Source organism: Tinamus guttatus, unplaced genomic scaffold (assembly GCF_059628265.1).
Source record: "Tinamus guttatus ecotype Peru unplaced genomic scaffold, ASM5962826v1 Tinamus_guttatus_pri_ptg000043l, whole genome shotgun sequence".
Taxonomy (NCBI): domain Eukaryota; kingdom Metazoa; phylum Chordata; class Aves; order Tinamiformes; family Tinamidae; genus Tinamus; species Tinamus guttatus.
In genome coordinates, this window is record NW_028288577.1 from 1,815,792 (window position 1) to 1,841,010 (window position 25,219).

General features: G+C 42.9%; 3 protein-coding genes across 4 annotated transcripts in view; 1 reads left to right on the forward strand and 2 right to left on the reverse strand.

The window, feature by feature from the left end:
- VMP1 (vacuole membrane protein 1) overlaps nucleotides 1-8,567 on the reverse strand; it is a 49,337-nt gene extending 40,770 nt beyond the window's left edge. The window contains exons 1-5 of the mRNA XM_088536156.1: nucleotides 8,513-8,567; nucleotides 6,898-6,999; nucleotides 4,794-4,929; nucleotides 2,688-2,778; nucleotides 1,893-2,003 (exon numbers count right to left, since the gene is read on the reverse strand). Coding sequence (XP_088392282.1) covers nucleotides 1,893-2,003; nucleotides 2,688-2,778; nucleotides 4,794-4,929; nucleotides 6,898-6,973 — 414 coding nt within the window. The 5' untranslated portion in view covers nucleotides 6,974-6,999; nucleotides 8,513-8,567. The remainder of the gene's footprint in view (nucleotides 1-1,892; nucleotides 2,004-2,687; nucleotides 2,779-4,793; nucleotides 4,930-6,897; nucleotides 7,000-8,512) is intronic.
- A 7,132-nt stretch (nucleotides 8,568-15,699) lies between these two features.
- PTRH2 (peptidyl-tRNA hydrolase 2) lies at nucleotides 15,700-16,309 on the forward strand. The gene has a single exon (XM_010222672.2). The coding sequence runs from the start codon at nucleotides 15,715-15,717 to the stop codon at nucleotides 16,231-16,233; it is 519 nt and encodes a 172-aa protein (XP_010220974.2). The 5' UTR covers nucleotides 15,700-15,714; the 3' UTR covers nucleotides 16,234-16,309.
- Nucleotides 16,310-17,612: 1,303 nt separating this feature from the next.
- CLTC (clathrin heavy chain) overlaps nucleotides 17,613-25,219 on the reverse strand; it is a 32,094-nt gene continuing 24,487 nt past the window's right edge. The window contains exons 29-33 of one of the 2 annotated variants that reach the window (XM_088536168.1): nucleotides 24,435-24,605; nucleotides 23,899-24,120; nucleotides 22,765-22,785; nucleotides 19,729-19,804; nucleotides 17,613-18,613 (exon numbers count right to left, since the gene is read on the reverse strand). In XM_088536168.1, coding sequence (XP_088392294.1) covers nucleotides 18,489-18,613; nucleotides 19,729-19,804; nucleotides 22,765-22,785; nucleotides 23,899-24,120; nucleotides 24,435-24,605 — 615 coding nt within the window. In that variant the 3' untranslated portion in view covers nucleotides 17,613-18,488. The remainder of the gene's footprint in view (nucleotides 18,614-19,728; nucleotides 19,805-22,764; nucleotides 22,786-23,898; nucleotides 24,121-24,434; nucleotides 24,606-25,219) is intronic. The other variant, XM_088536176.1, reaches the window with a different exon arrangement.

Consider the following 25,219-nt stretch of genomic DNA (forward strand, 5'->3'; position numbering starts at 1 on the left):
TCGGATGGATCCAGATGAAGAACTGTGTTCCACGCTGGAAAAGAGCTAACGAGGCAAATCCCCAGAGTCATTCTTATACCAGATCGATTGCATAACTATTTTTAACATAGATTTACACACACACACACTGCTGCTAGAGCTGTATTGGCGGGAGCATTATCAGTTGTGATACTTAAAATGGCAACGCGCTGTTAGGGCAATAAACTTCTTTTTTCACACTCCCAGTGCCATCTAGCGGCTACAGAGCCACACGTATCCCGCCGCGTTACGAACCACTCGGTGTTCGTAACAAGCAACAAACAAATCAATCGCTCTTACAATTAATTTTTTCGTATCAGTGGCAGCTGCCTAGATACTCACCCCATTTTCCCTGTCTGTGTGGTTTAAAGTTTGATACAGATATCTGTAGCCCCCTGAAACACCCAAGCAGCTCTTTGAGGAAGCCTTTTTGCTAGAAAGGGTCAAAGGGACGCAATAACGTGGTCATCAACAGTATTAAACTAAGTTTTGTTTCTTAGATGATGCTCCTTCACGTTACTTTTTGAGGACTGTTCACTTATTGCTTCTCCTATGCAACCACTGAAAAATATACTGAGAACTAACCCAATAAAGGTGTAATATTTTGCATATACATTAACATTAGGTCAGGTAATGGCCTCAATATGTCCACTTGATTCACAAGCTCCACAGAAAATTCCTACTAAAACAATCTGGAATTACTTAAAAATTTGATTTTTTAAATCCACAGTAAAAGAAAGATCTGTTCATTCCACTTAAAGAAAAGGAAAAGTAGTAGTATCTTTTGAAGGCTTCTTTATGTGACAAAATCACCTTCAGTAGCCCATGGTACAAAAGGACAACACTCTTGCGAATCCGCATCAAATAATGTACAAAAAAAGCAGCATAACCCACTGCAAATGTTTTTACAGTGAGCATTCCTACCAAAGCTAAAGTTCACAGCCAACTTAAATCAGAATGAAGCTAAGTTTTCTTTCGCCTGTCATTTCTGCCTCCAAAGACTCTAGAAAAGAAGCTAGATGAGGGATGCAAGTTCAATGTCGATGCGAATGCAGCCTGTAGAGATGTCATTAGGTCTAACAGACATTGCTCTACTGCATGGAAAAACACGAGTTTCTTGTTTCGTGTAGTGCTTTTTGTGTTATTGTTAATGATTAAAGTAGTCCTAAAAGTAAACATCTGTAATTGTCCCAAATACAAGATGACATTTGTTGCATAAACTGGTTTTAATTATTTTTGTGGCCATGAAGCCTTTTCTTAAATCCAGGACAGTGGTTTCATAAACAAGAAACTAATCCAATGGCCAAAAGCAAAACACACCCAAACATTTCCCTGACTTTCCTAGCTAACAAAGTTGAAATAAACAACATAATACAAATTCAGAACAACAGAGAGATTATTTTACCTTTGTAGCCAAACATTTTTCCTTGCTATTATTTTAAAGTAAAATGAATGCAGACTGAATTTTACAATAACTGCCTATTTAGGGGTTTCAGATAGGAAAAAAAAAAAAGATCATTTTAGGCTACCAGAAGAGAGAATAAAAAAAAATGAATGGAAACATTTGAGCTGCATACATTAGAAAATGTTTTACTTGCATTGTTTATTTGAATTTTATTTGTTTTTAACTCACTCTTTTGAAGCAAGGATTAGCAGCAGGCTTCTATCCACTGCTCAGCATAAACACAGGACACAAACTACAAAACCAGTTTGCACAGCATAGAAGGAAAACAGCATTCAGTAGAGCACAGATGCATTAACACCAAATATTTATTTTGTTAATTCAAGCATTTGAAACTTAAGTCTTACGGAAAACTAAATGCAAGAACTGTCATACCCATTTCAGAAAGAACGGGGGGTGAAAGTTTCCTTACCAAATAGAGCAGAAAGGTGTGAAGACCTGTTCCGAGTCCAACAGAGGACAGAATGCCCAATCCTACCCAGTAGGCACACCAGAAGAACTTTTTCTCCATATATCGCACATACTGAAAAAGAAAGATACAAACTGATCTACAGTTGACTGGATCACAATAACCAAAACAGAACCCTAGATGCTTCTATGTGCTATTTATTACAATTGCAGCCCAGACACATACAGAGAATAGTGAGAGCGCTTTCAAAACAAAAGCCCATGAATCTGCAAGTTTCCAAGGAAGCAGAGCAAAAATTCCAGGATCAATACTGGGCAGTTGAAAATCCCCAGCAACCATCCCAGGGCTGGGCAGTGAGCAGCAGGTCCCTGCAGTGTCCCCTGGAGCCCAGCACAAGCAGAGCGAGTGCCGGGTGCTGCCTGAGCAGACAAGAGAGCACAACTGGCTGCTCTCAGTCACAAGGCTGATTTTTTTATCTTGGATCAGTGGGTGACCATCATAGGTGCTCCTAGGAAAAGCCAAGTGCTGGTTGTGTGTGGCTAGAGGCTTGGCACACCTAAGTGAGGTGTTACCAACACACACACAGATGCAACAGATCGAACCTTACACCCAGCTTCACCCATCTCTAAAACACAACTCATCCACAGGCAAGAGAGGGAAGTGGTAACAGGAGAAGCAAATACCCACAGCAAGCAGGAGCTCAAAAACACGCTACGGTTTCAGTGGGATCCCATTTAATCCCCAGCACATGTACTTGAGCACAGGGATTACTCACTAAGTAACTTGAAAACTTCATACCTGTTGATGTGTTCCTTCAACATAATACGTAGCTGTTAGTACTGCAAGCATCAGTAAGAGAGACACCAAGACACTTCGCCGATGCCACAACCTTAAAAAAAAAAATGGCAATTAGGGTTTTTTATATTTTAGTATGCATTTCAAATCCACTTAGTTATCCCCATACATCGGGTCTGGATGAATAGACCCAGTGGCAACAAGGGCCACTTTGCTGCCCTGTACATTTTGCTACTGTCCCAATAAAAAACACTAGGGAACCAGTCTTCATTATGGAAAAATCTAGAATTTACTGTCAGGTGAAATCAAAGTTCAGCCACACATTCCCCCCACCCTTTAAAAAAAAAAAAACAAACAAACAAGCAACTGCTGGAAAACAAATGCCATCTAAAAGCATTCCTTCAGCCTCTGAGCTCCAAACACAGAGCCAGCGAAGCCTCTCATGGTTAATGCAGGGTGGAAGCAGCCCCTGGGCACAGCACGAGCTGCAGGTGGATGCACAAGTGCTGGGTTTGAACTGGGCGCTCATGGGCAGGGCCCAGACAGCAAGAGGAACAGATCCTGAAACTCTTTTGGTTCTCTTATTCTGCTGAAATTGCTTCTTGTAACAGCTCAAATATATTTGTCAAACTGAAAAATACATTTTAGGCTAATTATGAAACATTCAGAGACTATTACGGTAAGGGGAGGAAAGTGTTTTCCTGCGTAATTTGAGATCCAATTACTTTTGCACCTGTCTAGTTTTACAAGGTTGCAACAATACTGCATAATGTGTATGCAGTTGTAGGCAGTTGTTGAAAAAAGCATTTACTTTGTTACTTTCTGGAAAAGCTATTATACATCTCTATATACATCTAATGCTAAAAGCATTTTGAAAAGTCTGACATGAAATAACAAATAATAAACATTTTAATCTATTTAAAAATAGAAAAATAAATAATTATGGGAATTATAACACAGGAAAACATTCGCAAATTTATCAATTAAGCAAGCTGAAGAAGCTCACTCTAAGTATAAAAGCATCCACACTGCTTATACCAGTATGATAGGGAAAAAAAAAAAAAAAAGGCTTTTCAAGTGATTATCTCCATTTAAAGCACAATGCAATGAAGCAGAACACAGGAGAGTCAATTTGAGGTCTCAAAAGATGTTAATATATGGCCAGTGTTATTTTCTGTAAATACATTGCACAACACACCTCACACTTCCATCCTGCAACCAAAAATAATGCCTAGGAAGCCAGGCAACAGTCAGCTTAAAGTAACATCTCAAATGTTATTTCTACTGTGTGTTTTAGTAAGCTGCTAGAATTGCCCATGATGATATTAGATCCTACGTCCTGATCATAAAACTGATTGTACACTCAACCCCAACTGTGAATGTTTCCTGTTACTGACACTGACTGCTACTCTTGGCTTTTTCACTTGTCAGCTTGATTTTACTTATGTTTGTCTCTTGGCACACCAAAGTCTAGCGCATTAAGAAATAGTTCTGCACTTCAGCATTAGTAGAGAATATTAGAAAATTGGTAAGTAGCAGTTCTAGATGAAATAAAGGCCAGTTCTATCTAGTTTGTATATAATGCTTAGGGAAAGCATTTTAATAAATCATTTCCTACTGTGAAAGGGACCATGCAGCTTAAAAGCAAAGTCCTCTCTGCAGTTTCATAAACAAGACTGTAAGTTCCACGTAATCCTGAACTCTGCCCTAGCTGAGTTATTTGAAAAGTCATTTAGTGACACTAATGCATACATTAAGAGATCAGTACTTAACACTGCAGTAATAAGAATAGCAGCTCTTGCCTTCAGGATCCCTAAATACTGTCCCATTCTTTCAAATATTCAACTCTTCAAAAAGGAAGTGTGCAATTCTTTTCCTTCAAGACCATTCTGTATTTGATACTTATGTAAGTTAGGCAGAAGGTCTGGGTACACAGCTGGAAGTGTGGTATGTTCCAGTAGCCACCTTTAAGGTACAAAAAGAATGTTTTCTGGCAGAAGAATTTTAAAGTTGTGAATCATCAGAAAAAGTGAGATGTCAGAACGATCTACTGAATCACTGTATAGGTTTCCCCAGAATGCTCAGAGTAATTAAAGAAATTATCTTTACTTTATGGTCCATTCCTTCAAGTTTATTAGAGTTTCCAGGAAAAAATACTGCAAGGTAACAAGTGGTTGCCTCCAGAGGACAATATTCAACCTCTCCTCTCGGTCCCTTCGTTTCCGTTCATTCAACAAAGAAGAATCTGCAAATGAAAAGCAACAGAAATGTAAAAGCACAGACTGATTGCTCAGATTCCAACTACCCCAAAAACACAGCAATATTTGCTTGCTTTGTTAAAGAATTTATGTCAGCTCCTGCTTATCTTCCCTATCCCTAACAAAGCCTCTCCTCCAGGAGCACCAGAAATCAGAGGTGACCCCCAATAAATTCAGTGTGGAGCCTTTTTCACTTCCATGTAGCTTACAACCATCCAGGAACCTAACTGGCCCAAGGTGCTAGTACTCTAGCAATGTCTTAGCCTTCATGCAATGAACTATCCTATTAGTTAGATATCAGCTAACACGCTCACTCAAACACATCTCCATTACCCCCTGCAGAGACCGCATTTATTTTGAACTTCTGAATTTGATCCTCTTTCCAAAACTATTCTTAGACATCTCCAATCGAACTAGATTAAGTTACATGTGCTCTTTATACACTCCAGCCACCATGTAACTGGATAATAGCATCCCTGCTCCCGTCAGGATCCCGGGGCTTGGTTAAAAGCCTTGCCCCCTCGTTCAGTTCCTCTAAAACGAGCTCAGCACACAGGACAGGACCTCACTAGAAGCCTGTTTTTAAACCAGTCCTTCACTGGACTGACACTATGCATTTGGTTACTTTTAACTGTGATAACGTCTTTATTTGAGCAAAATTTCAGTGTCCAAAATGATTGTATGCTAGAGTACAAGTCCAGAAAAAAAGAGGTTTCTAATCAACATTTGTTAATTTGCATTCAGAACGTAGTGGAAATTATTAAAAGTATGAATCTAATCCAAACCCCTATAGTATTGTAACCCAAGCAGTATTACTCCAGTCTTATTGCAGTACACTGAAACATGCTGCCTTATCAAACACAGAAATTGCAGCCCTCATTAGTCATTGTGGCCCATTTGATTTCATATTCTTTAGCTGCCGGCATCAGTTATTTTAGATAACTCACAAAATTCCTCCAGTGGCAATACTGAATAATATCTACAATCCCTCAGAGCTACAAACTGATTCAAGGCTAAGTAAGGTTTTGATTGTTTCCATAAATACACATATCCAGGTCCTCTTAAATTCTTGTCACGCTCCTGGCTTCCAAAATTCTTATTCTCTACCTTTTCTCTTAATATATCTAATAAGAATTTTTCAACATTAAAGCTATACAAAGCTGTAAAACACAAAGATCATAAAAGCCAATGGTGGAAGGCAGCAAACATCTTGAGAGATCGTGTGGTTACAGAACTTAATTAAATGTGGAACTGATACATTCAAAGCTGACAGAAAGCAAAGCTGATTATCATTTTTTACACCATACCATACAATATAGATATTCAGTAACATGAGGGCTCTTAAAATGTTTTCAGGTTATTTCTCATGAACCTTAAAAATTAATCTTGGCCTACTTTAGACACACCAGTAAGAAAAGCAGACGTGAGGAAGTAGTAGTTAACTGTTCAGTTAGTAATTTATCCTTGAAAACAATAAACTGCAGTGAAGCTAAATTTCAACATAAATGCTAGAAATTGGGAAACTAAAATTGGATTTCTCCCAGAGTAAATTTATTACCAAGTCCTAGCTCTCCAGGGCCAAAGGGTGGGGCTGTGCAGCCTGACTTGGAGAGCCACATATTCACCAACCAAGTTCAGCTCTTTAGCTCACAGTCCTGGTGCAGCCCCTGTTGGGACCTCCAGTCAGCTTTACAGGGGTCACATGCAAAAGAACTACAGAATAGGAACATGGAAGGGAGAAGTGAGCATAAGAGAGAAACTAAACGTAAATGCACAATTTGAAACTATTTTACAACACAAAAACCCTCTAGACTTCAGATTTATAGGTGACTAAAATCTTTAAGACTGATAGTTTCTCCCTTTGCATTACTCAGGTATAAGTTGTACCGAGAGAAAATCCTTTTTGGGTTTTGTGCTGGCACTGTACTCACCAAGCAGACTGATTTTCTACCTACCTGTGAAGCTTCCATTGTGCTGCTCTTTGATCATTCCTATGCGTCTCTGGTCACAGTCTGTTCCATTTTCTGCCATTTCATAGATCAATCACGTAAAAGAATCTACTGTGAGAATGGAAACAAAAAACAAAGTCTCTATTTCTGATTATCAAGACTCCATTTACTCCATACTCCAAGGATACAGGCAAACATCCAACAGCTCTCCAAATCCAAATCACACTTATCCTGCCTTACACCATTAAAAAGCAGAAAGTGATTTAATTCCCACAATGAGAGTTTAAAACATTTCCACCTACAGCAGTCTGGTTTTGTCCTTTAAATGAAAAGTCTCCCTCACTTTTACCAACAGAAGAAAAGCTTGTTAAACAATCCCTCCTGTTAATCAGCCCACTGTTTGGGCTGCAGAAGCAGCGGAGCTTCACAGAGGCTTCAGCTCATCCTGAATGAGAATCTAAGATTTACTGCTTCTGCCAGAATTTTTAAAGCAGTCCAAAATTGTCCAAAACTGAAGCGTAGCAAAAGCAGCAACTGCACATCCCCTTGCAGCTGTCTGCTGTGGTTCGTTCTCAACTGGCTCTGCAGTGGAACAGGTAAAGCCAAGTACGAAGATCAAATAAAAAACTAACTCTGAAATTCTAACTGAAGCTACCCTCATACTCAGAAGCACCATTTCTGGCACCTCATCTCCAGATAGTCATATGCGAGACCTTGAAAATATCACAGCTTAACCCTCCTCAGTATAGGAACTAAGAGAGGACAGCATCTCCTTTTGTTCAGTTCAGCATCTCTCCGCCAGAAAAGGAAAACTCACAGAGCCTCCAATGCAAAGCTACCTGAAACATGTACATTCCCTCTGCTTATTGACAGCTGCTCAGCCTTAAAAAGCCCCAAACAGCAGCTGCAGTTCTCCTTTTTTTCAGGAGAGGGAAGACAACAAGTGTGAGGGCAGCTTAACAGGGAGTGCTGCAAGAGCTTCCCCCCTCTTCAAAAAGCCACCCCAACCAGCTTGCAATTCTTACACAAGCAAAAAGACACTACCCAGTCAGACTTCTTGCTTTAAAAATCCTCTCTTGAAACAAATAGTTCTTGGAATTTAATCTTGGAAGAAGAATCCCACAAAACTAAAACATCTTATTTGTCTCACATTTTTCCCTGCAAGCAAACTGTGATTTACAGTTTTTGTTAGGCTTCCAATGTTGGAAAGGAAAGTAGTGCAATATTAAAATGATAGCCTTATGTAACCTATCCCACCCAATGAAGGAAATTAAAGTTAGGGCAGAAATACTTTTTCTTTGCTTTATGTAATAAATACGCCTTAAGAGGCAAGCAGTAACTCAGGCTTGGTAAACAGGAATGAAATCTCCCCTCTCACTCAGGTGGCAATCTTATTTTTTCTTTAACATTAAAGACTTCAGATATTCATTATAATAATTTTATAACTATATTACATAAACATAATTATTTCAGATAACATTAAAAATTGTATGCAGACAGAAGAGATGATCTCTAAGCAGAGGAAATGAGAGAAAAACACTGCAAGAAGCAACACTGCAGTGTAGGCACAATCCTTGGGCATTACTGTGATACAGATAAAATGTGATTAAAAGGGTTTTACTTAAAACCCAATAGTCAAAAGGCATCAAGGTCTCAGGAAAGAATCCCTCCAACAATTTTTCCCTGAAATTAAATGAATACAAATTTAACCATAGCTAGGTAAGCTATTAGAAACTAATCTCTTGCATGTTTTTTGCTCAGGGAAACTAAAGTTGTGGCCCCAGAAGACGTACCCCAAGGGGAAACAGGAAGACAGAAGCTGCAGTTCGGTTCTGGAAAATGCTGAAAAGCTGCACAAGCAGCCAGAGGACATCAGGGGAGTGACCTGCTACAGAAGCAGCTCCACAGCATCCCTCTGCAGCCACTGGCTCGTGAGGGTTGGACCCAACCGCTGGGCACACGCCAGCGCCGTGGCCGATCCCTTTCTCCTGCAGGTCAGTTTTGTGTCACTTGGCCACTGCACAAGTCAGCAGGGCTGCACAAACACCTCCTGAGGAGGCCAGGCCAGTTGCTACAGTGATATAAGGATCAGATGTTTGGCCATCTCTTAATTTCATCCGGGCAGTAAGGCACTGGAGATGGTGGAGTATTTTGTTTCCAGTGACTGAACTTAGTGGTTACATATGACTTGTATAGAGAAATGTGTGTATACATAAAAACGTAACACTCAAACATATAAAACAGTATGTGCAATGACCAAATTGCAAAGAGTAATACATAATTTGTATATCTACAGTTATAAAACCTGATACTTCCAGAAAGATTCTCTTTTTATGAAGCAAAAGCCATCAGGGCTGTTCTGCACTCACAGCCACACTAGAGAAAAGTTCAAGGGGACATTACATTTTATAGTCTCAAGTATATATATATATATATATAAAAAACTTCAGTGGAAGCTATACGCCCTGCATTTTTAAATTCATCCTCACACAAATTTAGCTCTCAAGAGAGAAGTGTTACTTGGTTTGCTCTTTGCATTCAGTTTAAGGACATTTAAAGAAAGCGACGGTACTGCGATACGAACTGCTCTCCAGGTTTGATGTTATAATCCAGGCTGTGGGCAGCACTCCCTTCTCCATGAACTAAATCCTACTTCAACCCATTAAATATCTTACTAGCACATAAAAATCATCAGTCTCCAAGGATCCCAGGTGCACTGTTAATACCTACTGCAGCTTTTGCGAGCACCGCTAACACCGCCAGCTCTACCCTGCCTGCTTGGAAAGGCACTAATCTGGGATTAGCTTTGCATAGCACTACCTCAAGCGCACAAGCCAATGTCTGCAGCAAATTACATCAATAATCTTGCACATTAGTGTAGAGTGAATACTTTTCAAGATCCCAAAGTTCATCCACTCTGCAGGAAAGCTCTAAAAACTCGTATTTAAGGATATTTTTGACAAGGCGATTCGTTCCTTAGCGCAGGGTGGTCTTAAGGGTCTGCAATTCAGCACCTGATTTCTTGCTCATTTCAGAAATAAAAAGCTTCTTGGTTTACCAAAGTCTGAGTAGACTTTAAGCATCTTAGCACAGGAAACAGGAGGATACAGACATCCAACAGGCTTAGCTTTCTGCCTTTTGACCTGTTTGAAGCCCATCAGAATCACCACTTTTTTTTCTTGTTTTAACCAATGTTTCCACATAGAGACTAACCCGTTACTGGAGCAGGAGACTGACCCAAAATGGACAGTTATCCTTGGGTAACCAAGTCCACATCCTCAGCTCTACTCCAGCTCTGAGGTCACCAGAGGAAACCAAACTGCAGTTGCCAAACAGACCCACACTCCTTATGAGCACGGAAAAAGACACGCAGTCCGCACGTAAAGAGAAATTTCCTAACACACTGTGTACCAGCAAACATAAACTATTTACAATAAAATAACAAGGAAAACAACTTTGTTATTTTTCATATCAGAGTTGCTTAGATCACTTGTTGGAGCTGTACTCACACAAGAACCTCTTTGTAAGGCTGAACAAATAGCCCTCAAAACACTATTCAGATTAGTGAAATCCATAGCATTAAGTATAAAGAGACAATTATTGCTAGTCAAAATGTAAACTGGCCAACAAAGAGGCCTATCATAACTGCAGCTGGCGCTTCATAGTGTAAGCAGAATGAACTACAATGAGCTATCAGAGCATCAGAACATAACAAAATTCAGCACTGCCATTTCTGTAGTCTGTAATCGGAGGAGAGGGTAAAGTCTTTCCTTTCTAGGGGGGGCTGCTTAAGCACCTTGCACTGACACCTAAAATGCACCAGCTTTAAAACAGCGCAACCCAGCACTTTTGGCCGTCTGTCATTTCTCACATTTTAACCCACATGCTCCAACCATATCCAGGTCCTGCTACTTCCTTCTCCTCAAATTTCCTGACAGCACCATTCCTTCTTTTCCCTGCACATCCCATTTCTTCATTCACAATAAAGACAGCAAAAGAGTAAAAGCCAGACTTCCACAGGTGCATAAGTGACAGCACTAAACCAGAGAGCTTTACACACCTGAGATACGGTTTTGTCATGGATATCAAATACCCTGCAGAGGCAACAATTTACACAGAGAATGAATTAAGTTTCTTGGCAAAGTAAGAGTTTTGAGAGCACCTTCCTTCAAAGTCAAAGAAGATTTTCTGCACGTGAACAGGTTTACATAAAGGACGAGATCAGTCTTGCAATGAAGCATTACATACCCTCTCGCTCCGTGCTGCTGTTTCGCTCTTCACTGCTTCTTCTGTATCTGAAGCCAATGGAACAGACAACTATATCCTCAGCTCTGTAGACATTCAAGCCCAAAGCGACTGCTCTTCCAAACCTCCTGTCCCTACGGAGTAAGATAACACCGTTCAGCACATGACACAAAACTGACACAGACCCTAACTTGAAGGTTAATAACTTTCCTAAAAGCCACAGAAAATATAAAAAGTAATTGCTTGATTTTTTTTCCCCAGTTCTTTAACACTCATGGGAGGTATTCAATTAAAATAAATTAGGACACATCTGAAAGACATTCCAAATCTCCATAGACATACCTATAATGGGTAATTTTGACATGAGCAAAGTTATTCTCATACTAAAAAATGTTTTTCTAACTAAAATAGTTTAATCCCTCAAAGGAAAGGACAAGTAATTTAGTTAAAGACCACAGGCTTCCATTTTGTGGGTTATGCCTCAGTACACCAGACCTATTTTCCAGCTCCTCACCAGATACAGTTTCAAAACAGTCATCCTACAATTTAAGGGTTAAGGTTTCTGTTTTTCCAAAAATATTTTGAGACTCCTTTAGGAAAGAATGATTTAATACTGTTGTCACATTAGCTTCAGGGAAGCTATGCCTTATTCTTTTGAGGTTATTACAAGTTCTAATCCTGCCATTAAAGCCATATATATCAAACTGATCTCTCCGTTGGGTTATCTCAGGTGACAAGTGTTGATGGTTGTCCCTCTAGCACTACAGTCAGGTGCTGTGATGGCACAGCAGAGTCAATGCACAATGCATGGATCAAAACGTAGAGAAGATGATAGAGAAGGGAAAATCAGAGCACGCAGGCCTTTGTGGTCATCTCTTGCTGAAGTTTCCAAAAGAAAAAGGTTTAAATAGAAGGCAGGAAATTAAAATAACGGGGACTGTGAACACGGTGGTGTTTCAAACCTCAATGCAAGTCACAGATCAACCCTGGGTGCAGACCACAGACCGAGACTGCTCCTGGGTCTGCTCACGAAAGCACCTCGAGATCATCACGGAGGTGACACCCGCTTCCGAGAGGGAACCGGAGCAGACGTCCTCAGGGAGGCTTCTGGGCTCCTGCATTAACTTCAACGCAGCTCCAGCCACACAGATTTGAAATTAGGCAGAATCGCAGGGAGCTGCTTGGGTACCTCGTGTCCTCTCTCAAGCAGGGATTCAGTGACAAGCACTTACGCACAGTGTTGATGGCTGTCACAATAAGGTGGCTCGCAGCAAGGACACGTCACCTACATCCAAGAAACCCTCTCACCAAGGCCAATATGAGTAGCAGGAAGGGCTTAGGAGAGAGGGCAACACAACAGGGGAAAAAGAACATAACCTCATAGCCAGGAGACTAGAGAGGCGCCGTGTGTCTCAGACCACAGTTCGGGCATGTGTGTCCTGCCCAGGTCACTGTCATTCCTACAGCTGCTGACTGCACCGCACACTCAGGGCACGCAGGCAAGCTCAGCACCTTCCCCATGCTCCCAAGAGACACGAGGGAAGAAACAGCAAAGGAAGCCCTGCAGGATGACAATACCTGCTGCCCAGGAAAGGTGAAACATAACTAGAAATAACCGTGGAGTGAGCAGAAGTAAGAGCACAACGACGGCCTCCAGGACCGCTGCCTCCGACTGCTCCGGGCCGCGGCAGAGCGCAGATCTGGTACCAACGTTGGCTCTGCCTGGTCCTTCTCAGTGCTGGGAGACAGTTTCCCCTGTAGGAAGATGCTTGAGGCTGCCCAGCCACTAGAGCCAGAGGCAACTTGTGTAAGAGGAGCCACTCCTGAGGTACAGTGTGAAAAAGAGAGGGAACAAAGAGAAGTGCCCAGGAAACCCCACAGAAAACAGGGGCTGAAATACCCTCCCACTGCCACCTGAGGCTCTTTCTCTCCTCTTCAAAGACATTACCGGTCTCTATGTCCAGCCAATTCAGGCTGTAACAGCCTGGAGCCCCCTTAGTCCTTCAACGAGAACTCCCTGTCCCTACAAGGTGGATCACAAAGGCCAACTTAAGAGTCTCGTAGAAGAGCAGAATACTCTTTCAACAGCACGAAATGCACTGAACAATTGCCAGTTGCAAACAACAGCTCGTTGTCCCCCGGCTTTGCTGGTCAGCGTGACACCAAATCAGCAAGGTTGGTGCTCCATGACCGCGGTTCCTGCCAGAGCAATACGGAAAGTGTTGCAAGAGCCTCAAGGCCATGCCCTTCGCTCTTGCAGAATAGCAAAGTCCAGCCAGATGCATTTCTCCATGGGTAAAAGAAGTTAAGAATTCCAACTTCCAGATAATAAATTGCTGCTTGTCATAATTATACCAGGAGGAGACTGGCCTCGTGCCATGATGTCCCAAGACTCCGTCAAGATGGGAACAAGAGGCCAGTTCAAAATCCTTGACCTCAAATCATAGGAGGAAAAGAAACTTCTGAGCCATAAGCGACAGATTAGAACAGCCAAGTTACTGAGGGTTTAAGCAAATTCAGGTGCCAGTGCTCTCCACTAACGCTGCCTGTTCTGAGGCCAAAAACCACCCAACACAGATCTGATCATTAGGAACAGCACACGAAGGCTCCACCACGCACCAATATACTTGTTAAAAAAGCAGCCGACACAATATGCTTTCTTTTCCCCTCCAATACTTGTTAAGAAATGAGGGCAGACCTCTAAATATGCATTAATTACACAGAACATTCTAGCGAGAAGCAATCGCAAGGTGCAATTACAACTAGTTACGACAGATTCAGAAGATACATCCCACAACCACAGGGAAGAAAAAAAAAAAAAAGCCTTAAAGAGGAAATAGCACAGTCATTTCAGATTAAAAGCCAACACCTGCTTCCAGGGTACTCACCTTTCTCATTGCTGTCTCACCTGTAAAAGCTACAAAGTTCCCTCCTAGCCTTTCCCTTAAAAAACATTACAAAAACCAATGACTTCGGCTGCTAACTAGGACACGGAGCTTGGCTCAAATTAATAAGTGCTGCTCATCTCCCGTTGCACAATGAGAAACATGGCTTTTTCAAGCTCATCTAAACACACGAGATGAAGCAATCGTTGCAACTGTCGCTTATGAGCAGTGCAGAGCAGAAGAGTCCAACCCCCCTGGAGAAAAGGGGAGTGAAAGAAGGAGGAGGGACATTATGGAGCCTTCTCGAAATGGTAAGTTTTTGCATTAAAAAGTGTTTTTAACTCCTACACTATCAGGAGATAATATAGCCCATGAGGGTGATTCCCAGCAGGCCCACGCGGGGACATCATTGTCCCCAACAACCTCATGGGTGCAGGAGTCCTAACACAGGACAAGGCCCAAAGCCACATCTCAAAAAACCAACACACCTCGAGATAGAAAATAGTAATTTCACACCACCCTCCACTCAACGCACACAAGCCATGTTGTTAGTGACAGCTAAGCCCGGACACCCCCTTGCAGGGGAGCAGCACCGGGCAGAGGGGAGGGCCAGGCCCGTCCCCGCAGGGCTCTGCGGACAACCGGCGCCACCAGGCGCCTCCTCGTCCCCCTCGCTCAGCCTGAGGGCCTTTATCCCAAGCCGCAGGAGCGGGACCCGAGCGGAGGCTCCGCGCGCTGTCACCTGCCGCAGCCCCGCAACGACGCCGCTCAGAACCGCAAACGGACCGCGGCGCTCAACGCCCAACACCGGAACCGGGGCGGCCGGTACCGCCCGGCCCTGCGGCCGCCCCCAGGCCCGTAGCCCCCCGCCCCAACCCGGCCCGTCACCATGGAGACGGGGGGGAGGCGCTACGCGGCCCCGAGGGGCAGGGGAGCCGCGGCGGAGGCGGCGGCGGGGCCGGACCAACGCACGGGCCCCGCGGGGCCGCCCCGCGCCGCGTCCCGCCGCACTCACCGCGCTCCGCTCCGCCTGCTCCCGCTGCGCCCGGGCCAAGCCGGAAGCGAGGGGGAGGCCGAGCCCGCCCACCGGCGAGCGCCACTTCCCGCGCGACCGCCCCGCCCGCGCCTCAGGGGAGCCGCTTCCTCCGGCCGCCGCGCCGCGCGCGCACGTTGCGGTAACGTCATCGCCGCGCGACGCAGCAACGGCCCGAGCGGCGCGGGCGCAGGTGGGGGCGGCGCGGGGGCCTCGTCGCGTCCCGGGGCTCAGCGGGACCCGGGGGGCCTCGGCGGGACCTGGGGGCGGGTTCCAGGGCCCCCATGGGCCGGGAGACTTCGGGGGTCCCAGCGGTTCCCACGGGCCGGGGGCGCTTAGCAGGATCGCGGGGAGGGTCGGGCGGCATCGTCGGCTTTGCCTCCAGGTAGAGCTTTTTGTTTATTGTTATTTCTCCGTGAAACGGGCAGCCAGGAGCATCGCTGGCAGGATGATGCATCTCCGCCCGGGCGTTCTGGGGGGTAGGAATCGGATCTGCCAGCGGAAAAGCTGGAAATGTTCTTGGGAACCAGCAATGTCAGTCACCTTTCTCAGGACAATTTTTGTTCGTTTATAATAACCGGGCCCTCTCAGAATCTTTCGGCAGCTGAAAAGCTCTAAACTTGGTGTTTTCCTTGCTTCCAGGCTCCGGAGGCCCTCGCTATGGATTACCTCTCCAAGCCCGGGCTCCTCAGCGTCATCGCCGGAGTCGCGTGCGGCGTTTGCCTGGGATGGGGCATTCGCGGGCAGCTCCTCAGACAGCCCAAGGGCAGAGCGGCCGCAGCCGCCAGCGACGCGGGGAGCGAAGCCGACGTCATGGGAGAGTCCGGGGAGCTCAAGATGGTGCTGATCGTCCGGAACGATCTGAAGATGGGGAAGGGCAAAGTGGCCGCCCAGTGTTCGCACGCTGCCGTGTCTGCCTACAAGCAGGTTCAGAGGAGGAATCCCGAGCTGCTCAAGCAGTGGGAGTACTGCGGGCAGCCCAAGGTGGTGCTCAAGGCTCCTGACGAAGAGACGCTCGTGCAGCTCCTCACAGATGCTAAACAGCGAGGGCTGACCGTGAGCTTGATACAAGATGCAGGTCGTACTCAGATAGCGCCAGGCTCCCGGACGGTGCTTGGAATTGGACCGGGACCAGCTGATATAATAGATAAAGTTTCTGGTCATCTAAAACTCTTCTAGACTAGGGACCAAGGAAATGTGATTGTAACAGTCTACTTGAATATCAAACCAGTAAAACTCAAGTTTACTTTTTTTTTCCCCCAAATGCTCAGTATAAATAAAAGTATTCTTTTTTGAGTAAGGCCCCTTGGTGTGAAATATGTTTTCTAATGTTAATATTAATGCTGTAAGTTTCTCTCAGTTCTGTATTGCTTTCTGAAGTGGAAAGAAAACACTAGGCCTGAAGTTGAGAAAAGTAGAAGTGTTAGGATGTTGCTACTTGTGATAAGAAAGAAGCTGACATTTTTGTATTGTGTAATCAATTAAGGATCTTAAACTGGTTCCCTGGCTGATTAAAAATATTAGAGGAGCATAAGTGATTTTCTTATAAGCTAATAAGGCTCTCCCTCACTGCCTTGCATAATGACTTTTTTGAAGGGATGCATTCTTTAACTGAGAAAAGGTTAGCTGCTAAAGCAGGCAAGAATGGTGCTGTGTAATTGAAGAGCCAGAGCTCACTTACTGCCTCCACAGAGGAATGCTAATAGGTTAAGTGATGCAATAGTGTGTAACCAGCATGAGACCCAACATGTTAGACTAGTTACCACCCGTGTTTAAGAACCAGTAAACAATTCCGAAGGGAAGGCATGAGCCCTAGCCGCTTTGGCTGTGTGGATAGAGCTGCTGGAGTGGCAGAGAAGCACAAGCAGGTCGGTATTTCCATTTAGATGAGGGTATGAGGAGTTATCCATACGTACGAAGAGCTTGTTATGGAGGAACCAACTTGCAGGAACTGCTGCAGTGCTCAAGTGGCAGGAGCACAAACTACAAGTGTGGAGCCCCCCAAACATGAAGAAAGGGAAGTTGTCTGCAAAGCTGGAACCTGCCACTGAAGAAGGCTCCTGATTGCAAAAGCTTCTCTAACCACTACCACTATAGACAGTCCTGTAATATGTTACACTCAAATATGACAGTATTCATAGACAAACATTTAAGTCAATTTTATTTGAAGCTAAATATATTTAAGGCAGCTTACACACCTAGAACATGATCTCACTTTAACTGACACACCCTCCTACAATCCTAATTTATCACCTGGTCAGAGATGCCAGAGCTGACCACAATGCAGCCAACTATTGAAAAGTGCCTCTTTTTTTTCCCCTCCTTTCTTTCTTCTCTGGCATAATCTTTCTCTAGAAAAAGCAATACATATTTGCCTTGAATTATCCCCTCAGTGCAAGACACCACTACTGTTTTCTCCATTTCTGCTGTTCTCATGGCCCCTCATCCCCTTGAATATATGCGCTTGGATGCCTCACAGTACTAGCACTGTAATACTTGGCTTGAGGTGGAAGGTCCTTTTTGAAGACAGTAAAGTGAAGCTACCACTATGCAGCATGTCCACAGTCCAGTAATTTATTTTTAAATTGCGTAATTTCAAATTGCACAAACAAAACTGAACAGCAATATGCTTGAATTCTCTCTTCTGTACACTCAAAACAGTGATCTAAAACACCACAATATCCAACATACACAAACCTCAGGGCAGGGTTAGTAAATACACAGATTGGAATCATGGTGCTCTGTTCCTGAATGGAATGTCCCACAAAAGCACAGGATACAGCACAACATAAGGTCATCTGTTACATATGGAGTGAGCAAAAAGACACTAGCATTTTCTATATGCATAAGTGGAGAAACCTGCATAGGTTAAGGAAAAACTTTACTCATTTGAAGTCAGGCAAGGTTGTCTGTACGCATTTTAAGTTTTGAGCTATGCAATCCAACCAGGGAAGGATATGCTGATTAGTGTTGTCTCTTGTCAGCAGTCTTGCAAGGTCAAATACAAGTATCTTCGCTTTAGCTTTCTCCGAATATACAGTGAGACTTAAATGCATTTAGAATAGACAGTACATACTGTAAGCTGCTCACATACAATGAACTTAAGATTCAATATTAGAGTTTAACACTATAGAGTGCAAATCAGAATCTTCACAATAGACTTAATGGTAATAAGCAGTCCTGCAAAAGCCCACTCGAACAAAGTTGTTTAAACTATTCCCCCTTTAAAGTAAAGTCTAAATGACATGGAATGTGGAAAAAAAGATTTAACATAAGTGATTCAAATAGTTTGCGCTAGAAAAAACAGTCCTTCATGAAATAAAGGTTACAAGAACACGAGGCAGAACTCTTGCTTTTCCCTGTTATGAGTTAAAGCGGGGAGGGACGGTGGAGTTTCAGTAAGAAAATATGCTAGCTCCAGACTGACTTGCACCTTACATGCTGTACCCAAAGCCAGGCTGAGGTTGCCCATATGGAGGTGCAGTGTAGCCATAGCTGAAAGGTGCTTGGGGAGGAACTGCAACACTGGGTCCTGCTGTCAACATTAGTTGTGGCTGACCTGGAAGACAGAACAATTCCAGCTTTATTATTAAGATACCAACAATTCAGTCAGCAGAATTCCTACAGCTTCCCCATAGGCATTTGTACATTCAACAATTACTCCCTTTTGACCCGCCTTAGGATCCTTGGCAAAACATGCACTTCCCAGAAGACAGGACCTCAAAAGCAGAAAGCGTGGCTGCAGAGTACACTATAAAGTACACAGATATTAAGATTCTTGAAACTATGGACAGCTTTAGAATATTGAGGAATAGAAACAAGGGGAAAGCTTGCTTTTCCTCAGATATTGGGCCAGAGTCCTGTGTTAGTGTGCCTTATGCAGACTCTAACTCCAGTCCTAAAGCACAGCAACTCTTTCTAAAGCTACAATGGGATAGTTCATTCCAGAGAACGGGTCTTTGGCAAATAACTGATTTTCAGCTATTTAAGATACTTCAGTAAAACAGTCAAAATAGTTTGCACAGCATATTAGGTCAAGACATAGCATCTAGACTAGTTCTTTCAGCCTTAGCATTGCAACTCAACCGTAGTAACTGTATTAAGTACACAGAGACAGCTGTCAGCTGTTAGACTTTTGCTTTGGAGACAGTGTAGATGTGATTACTTATCAGAATATTCAGTCAGGCCTCAAAGTCATCACAGCCAGCAGCTTTATGGAAGAATTCCACAATTACTGCACAGTTTTTGGGGTGTGGTGACTACAGAGATGCCAGCTGTACACTGTAAACTTCCCTACCACTGGCTGCAAGTCATATTTGTAATTCTTACTAGAAGAAAAAAATAAGCTGGATAGGAAGGAAACACCCAGGAGGGAAATGATGTATATGGAAAAAGATCCAATATGCACACTTCCAGTAAGCCTAGAAGGGCTTTCCTTCAGAAAGATTTTCCTTGGTGTGCTAGGGTGGTCTTAACACTTGTATTCCATATCCAACCTTAGCAGGAGGATCAGAGCTGTGCTTTATTTCATGTTTTACGGTATGCCCTTAAGATTTATTTTCATATGAAAATAGCTCCCACTCCCGGGGGCTTTCTTGGGCAAAACCCATGTAAACTATCACTTGTCCATAAAAGCCAAATGTGTTTCTGATGACACATGAACTAAGATATTACCATAAACAATAGGTTGTGTTTCTGTAGCTTGCTCCTCTTCCTTTCTCAAGGACTCTGATGCATCCAGTTTATCCACCTGGAAGCAAGACCAACAGTTAAGACAATTCTTCCAAAATAAGAAACTTACTCATGGCAGAAAAGTGGAAAAGCCTTAGTGGTATGTTAACACCCATAAAGAAAAAGGAGACCATTTACAAGTTAAGATCAATTCAAGTAGCAATGTTGATACTGGTGCAGTCAAGATTGTCCATTTCCTGAAAAGAAATCCCCAATGGAGGGATTTGTGGAACATCTTTGAAAGCTCACTCCAGGCTGAAGAGTTTTGAAGATCCCATACTGGACTAGAGCTACTTTGAGACCAGTAGCTCATCAGTTCAGAGTCACTGTTGCTTCAACTTCTCCAAATCAACAGTTTTAAGATATGAACTCAGATTGAAGCCAAATATCAGTTGGAGAGCTTTGGTTTTGAAGCAATTTCCAAAATAAAATCCAGACCTGGAGAAGTTTCCTTGAATAGAACATTGAGGCAGAGTAATCTGAAGTTTGCGTTGTACTCAGCAGACTGCAATAGCATCTGACATGTCACTTGAGCCTCAAGATTGCACTTTCCAAACCCATTCACTCATGCAATTTAAGTTCAAATGCAGAGAATGCATGTGTATAAGACTTGCTTTTTTTTCTCCCCCACTCTATAACTGTGTGGCAGTCAGCCTAAACCCACAAAAACTCGACTTGTTTTCAAGTCTAACACACAGTAACAGGACAAGACTACTCATCTTCACTCTGTTGCACAGCAAATGCAATTTTGCTTTATTAGCCCACCCCTACAGAAAGGCAAGAGAAGAGACTCGTTCTGTAGTGTAGTATCATCACTAAAACAAATCCATAGAAGCTCATCGTTCTTACAGCCTGAGTCCAGCCCTGAAACTAAATCACAACAATTAGGTATTGATATTCTACCTGAGAGATAAGATTTAGTATAAAGCCAGAGACAATCATGCCAATTACTTTGTAAGACAGTAAGATGACTCACAAACCTGATTAGTCTTTGATGTCATTTGTGCCCTTTATAAGGTAAGTTTGAAGACAGATTTCCTGTACTTACACAGGGTCAGCATTTACTTATTTACCTATACAAACCTCTATGAGTTGAACAGTTTTCAGCCTCCCTGTGCTATGTTAGTACTGCCTGCAGATATTTGCTAGCAACTTTCCTTTGTTTAGTTGCAAGTTAAATGATTATGTTCTGTACACCTGTTAATTTGTAACCTCAGAGAGGCATAAATCCAGGAAGCAGCCCAAGTCCTGAGCTTTGGGAGTTCAATCATTTTCTGGGCTTCCAGGGCAAGCCTTGGAGCTGCCTCACACCAGTATCTGGCTGCTGCTGTCATTATTCACAGGATTCTGTGTATGCCAGTGCTTTAAACTCTCATTCCCGGGCACTCTGCCGAGAACTGCCCTTTAGCTCAAATAACACACTGAGCACTGAGGCACAAGTTTAGAGATGCAGATCCAAGGAGAACGTGCAGAGTTTGCTACTAAGCAAATGCATTTTGTTTATACACACCTGGAAAGCCTCCAGCCCAGGACACATAATGCATTTCTGACCCAGTTTTGATGCCTCCCCTCAGAGCTACATGAATATTTACAAACTTGAGCTTGTTACTGTAACCACTCTGCAGGATAGTTCTTACACCAGGTTCGGTACCCTACACGCTTGTAGCAAAATTATTTTAAAGGCTTTTCCACGGGGACTGCAAGAAGCTGCAGAGGAAAAAGTAACATGCATTCAATGTTACTGTGTTATGTGTGCATGAAAAAGAGGCAAAAGTACTGAAGCAAGAGTGAGGTCTGAAGATGACTGCCATACAGGCTCCCCCCAAAAAACCACACGCAGCCCACAGCAATGCCTCATAGCTTAAGGAATAGTGGGATGTAATTGCAATGACTGCTACACATGCGTAGTTTATGCAAACACTGCAGTTCAATTACCTTTTTTCACACACACGCTTTCTTACTGCCTCACTTACTAGCTGCTGAAGGACCTTACGCTACACATTTTACTCAGGTTAGCCTTGAGTTCCAGTGGTGTATTTACAGACAACTCGTCACCAAGAGGCAGTTTGCATTAGTCCATCTTGAAGCCATGTGTCACTTTGTTTGCCCTCAACCACATTAATGGAAAACTTATACTAGGGCTGAGCTCTGTTCTAACAAGAATTGGGATGGCATTTACACAGAAACAGATGGACAGAAGCCTTAGAGATTGTCCTTATGGAGGTCAAAATTGCTTAGCAAAAGGCAAGTGTCAGAGTAGCCTCAGAAAGCTATAGCAACACCACTTTATTTTTTAAAGAAGTAGCAAGAGAAGTTTAATGAAGCTGCAGAGCTTGGAAGGCAGTCTGTCTTTTTTTTTGCACAACTACAAGAAATTTACTGCAGGGAAGAGTACCACAGACTTGGTCTAATAGCTGAAGTTTTAAGCTACTATGTGAACTAGAGCACCACGTGGATTATTAGACTAGCACCATAAGAACTGGACACCTGAATGAGGAAGAGTCTCTTCTGAAGCAGCTAGTAGCTACACTGCCTACAGTCAGCACACATTAGTAACGGTCCAGGGATCAGAAACTGGATCACAGCCCTTATCCTGGCAAACGCCACATTGTTTTACGGTTCAGAAAGAGGTCTAAGACGTGGGTATTCCTTATTACAGGAGATTCTTCAATCAGATTGGCTGTCAAATAGTAGCACTTGTGTATCTTATTCAGCACTATGTTGACTGTGATCCAACTGATCACCTGTACACCCTTCCTGAAGGATCTATTAGCTTATTAGTAGCAACTGAATCTACTTTTGTCCTATGGCTCTAGCTACTTGTAGAGTTAAACAATTTGCATAGGCTTTAGTGGTATTTTCTTTGGGGGAAAAGCAGTAGCAGCAGTGTAGTAAACATAGGAAGGAAAAAAAACTCATGCAGAATCCTTAGACTTAGTCCTCCAGACTTAAAGATGGAAAACAAGAATCAACTTTCACCTTTTCCTTTATTGCATCAACCTGCAAAGGAATTCAGAAGGTGCAGCTTAGAAAAATCAAATTCCATATTTAGCATATAAAAGGTAGAAACAAAAGCGTCAGGGAAGAAATAATTAAGGTACAGGAGAGTAAAAACAAAGATACACCAGAAGTATCTGCTTTAGAAAGGCAGCTCTGCTTATTATTATACCACATCTTATTGCATTGATTTCATTAACTAAATTGGAGTTACCTCCTTGGCTTTTGGTAGATCTTGAAGTTTTAATATTTAGGAATCCTAATACAGGACTGTTAGTTCCAAGAAAGGCTTAGCATTAGCTTGATACATCAGACATATCTGACAAGCAATGCTTATTGCTTAGACAGTTCCCAGCCTCCCCCAAAATACAGCATTTAAGAACAGCAGATCGCTGTGGGACTACAGAGTAGTCCCATCTAAGAGCCACATCCAAACAAGCCTCCTAGAAAACAAGCACTATAGCTTTCTTCAGCTCAAGCATCAAGCTTAACTTTTAAGTGGAAGGAGTGGTGACCATTAAGGAATTTATACTATTTCATTGGAAGATAGACTAAAAGTTTCAACTGGGCAAATCCTAAGAATGACAGTTGATATTTTACTTCTACAAATCCAGTTCAAGGCTGTCAGAGTTACCAAATACTTCCCAATCCTGAAAATATTTGAAATGAAAACCAAGTCAGAGATACTTAATGGCACTAATTATCATATCCACATTCAGAGTTAAGTGCACAGCAGACCAAGTTAACTCAAGATCTAGCCATAAAGCTATTTAGGACACAATCTAGAATTTGGTTAGAGCTTGTTGACATCTGGGATTCCTAACTGACGTGGCATATGATGAACAGCCTGAATCCTAAAACTACTTAAGACACTGCCCATGGTCAGGCAAATACTACTGATGTAGATTCTGCAACTGGTAGATAGGGTGAAGTCTGCAAATGTTTCAGTCTCTTAGAGGGCGAAGTCTCTCCCCAGATGGACTGAAAATAAGTGTGGACATGGACAGACAGACATTTGACAAAGCCCATATCAATGTTAGTAGCAAGCAGACAGTCTCAAGGCATACACCACAGTGACTTACAAGCTCGTCGTGTTGGAGAAGCACCTGCTCTTACCTTGGTCAAGTATTCCTTCATGACCTGAATAAAGTAGGGCATGGCAAAGTCCATGATGTTGTGCCTCCACGCCGTTTCCAAAACAACATCTGGCCTTAGGAGGTCATAGCAGGTGAAGAGACAAGCACCAAAGCATTCTTTCTTGTTCTCCTGCAAGAACCATTGCAGCAATTCCTCTGCCAACTCAGTATCTTTGGACTCTGAAGCATACTGCATTGCATCCTACAACAGAATAGAATTATTAGCTTCAGGTGCCACCAGTAAATTCACTGACATGGATTCACTTTAACTAAGCTGCAGTCAAATACTGACATTACTAGAGTAGAGATGTTTTGCAACTTGTTTCCAAGAAACCTTTCCAAGCAACACCACTCCACAGCTAGTTCGCTGGATTAGCATCAGGCACCATCTAGTGGTACCCAAAGAGATGCAGCCTGACTAGGAATCCAAGGGATTCCACATTTGAGACTCCATAGTCAGTTGAAAGGTTCCCAGCAGGCTAACTATGCAGAATCAGGCCTGTGCAGTGGTCTCACCTTATAGAGTCTGTCTTTCTTGCAGAGTTCTACGCTCTGTTTCCAGCGGTTGTTTCCTTTGAAGAGATAGGCAGCAATTCTTCGGAATTCTATCAGTTCATGTTTCTCCAAACGTTGGGCAAGGGAAATGTTGTCAAAGTTGTCATAAGCATCTATAGAAGTCCTAAGAGCCTGAGTTAAGTAGAACAAAGTCATTCACACCTCACACAAAATAGTGTTCTCGAGTATATTAACATTTTAGTATGTTTTAGTTCTGTGTCCCCACTCCTGACAGGATAAGACAATCTAGTTCCTTAGAGAAGGCAGTGTTCAATATACATAAAGCTGAGTGCATTCCAGTCAGTATTTTTCGATAGTGACTGCAGAGGATCAGAGACTGACTGCCCGCTATGCTAGCAACACAAATATTATAATAGTTAGATATAACTGTTTGACATATTAAGTTCTTTCCTTAGCACCCACTGATTGTGTTCAACAACAATTGAATCTTGCACTCATATCAAAAGTAGCCAGTGTAACCCCAGTATGAATGGCCTGAAAAGCTCCTGGAAAAACAGTCAGTTCTCATAATCACTTGCTGGTTGCTCCCAGTTCAGACTGAAGGGGCAAGAACAAAGACTTAGGGAATGCAAGTTAACAACCATCAGGTAAAGATCTACTGGAAACTAAACAGGAACAAAGTTGCTAGACCTTAAAGATAGACTTGGAACCCCAGGTTAATACTAACTCAGAAGCAAACTTCAACAGAACTGTCTCAAGCCTAGGAATAGCTGCTGTTACTATGA

Coding starts and splice junctions, on each gene's coding strand:
- PTRH2 (XM_010222672.2), top strand. CDS start 15,715: ATGGATTACCTCTCCAAGCCCGGGCTCCTCAGCGTCATCGCCGGAGTC.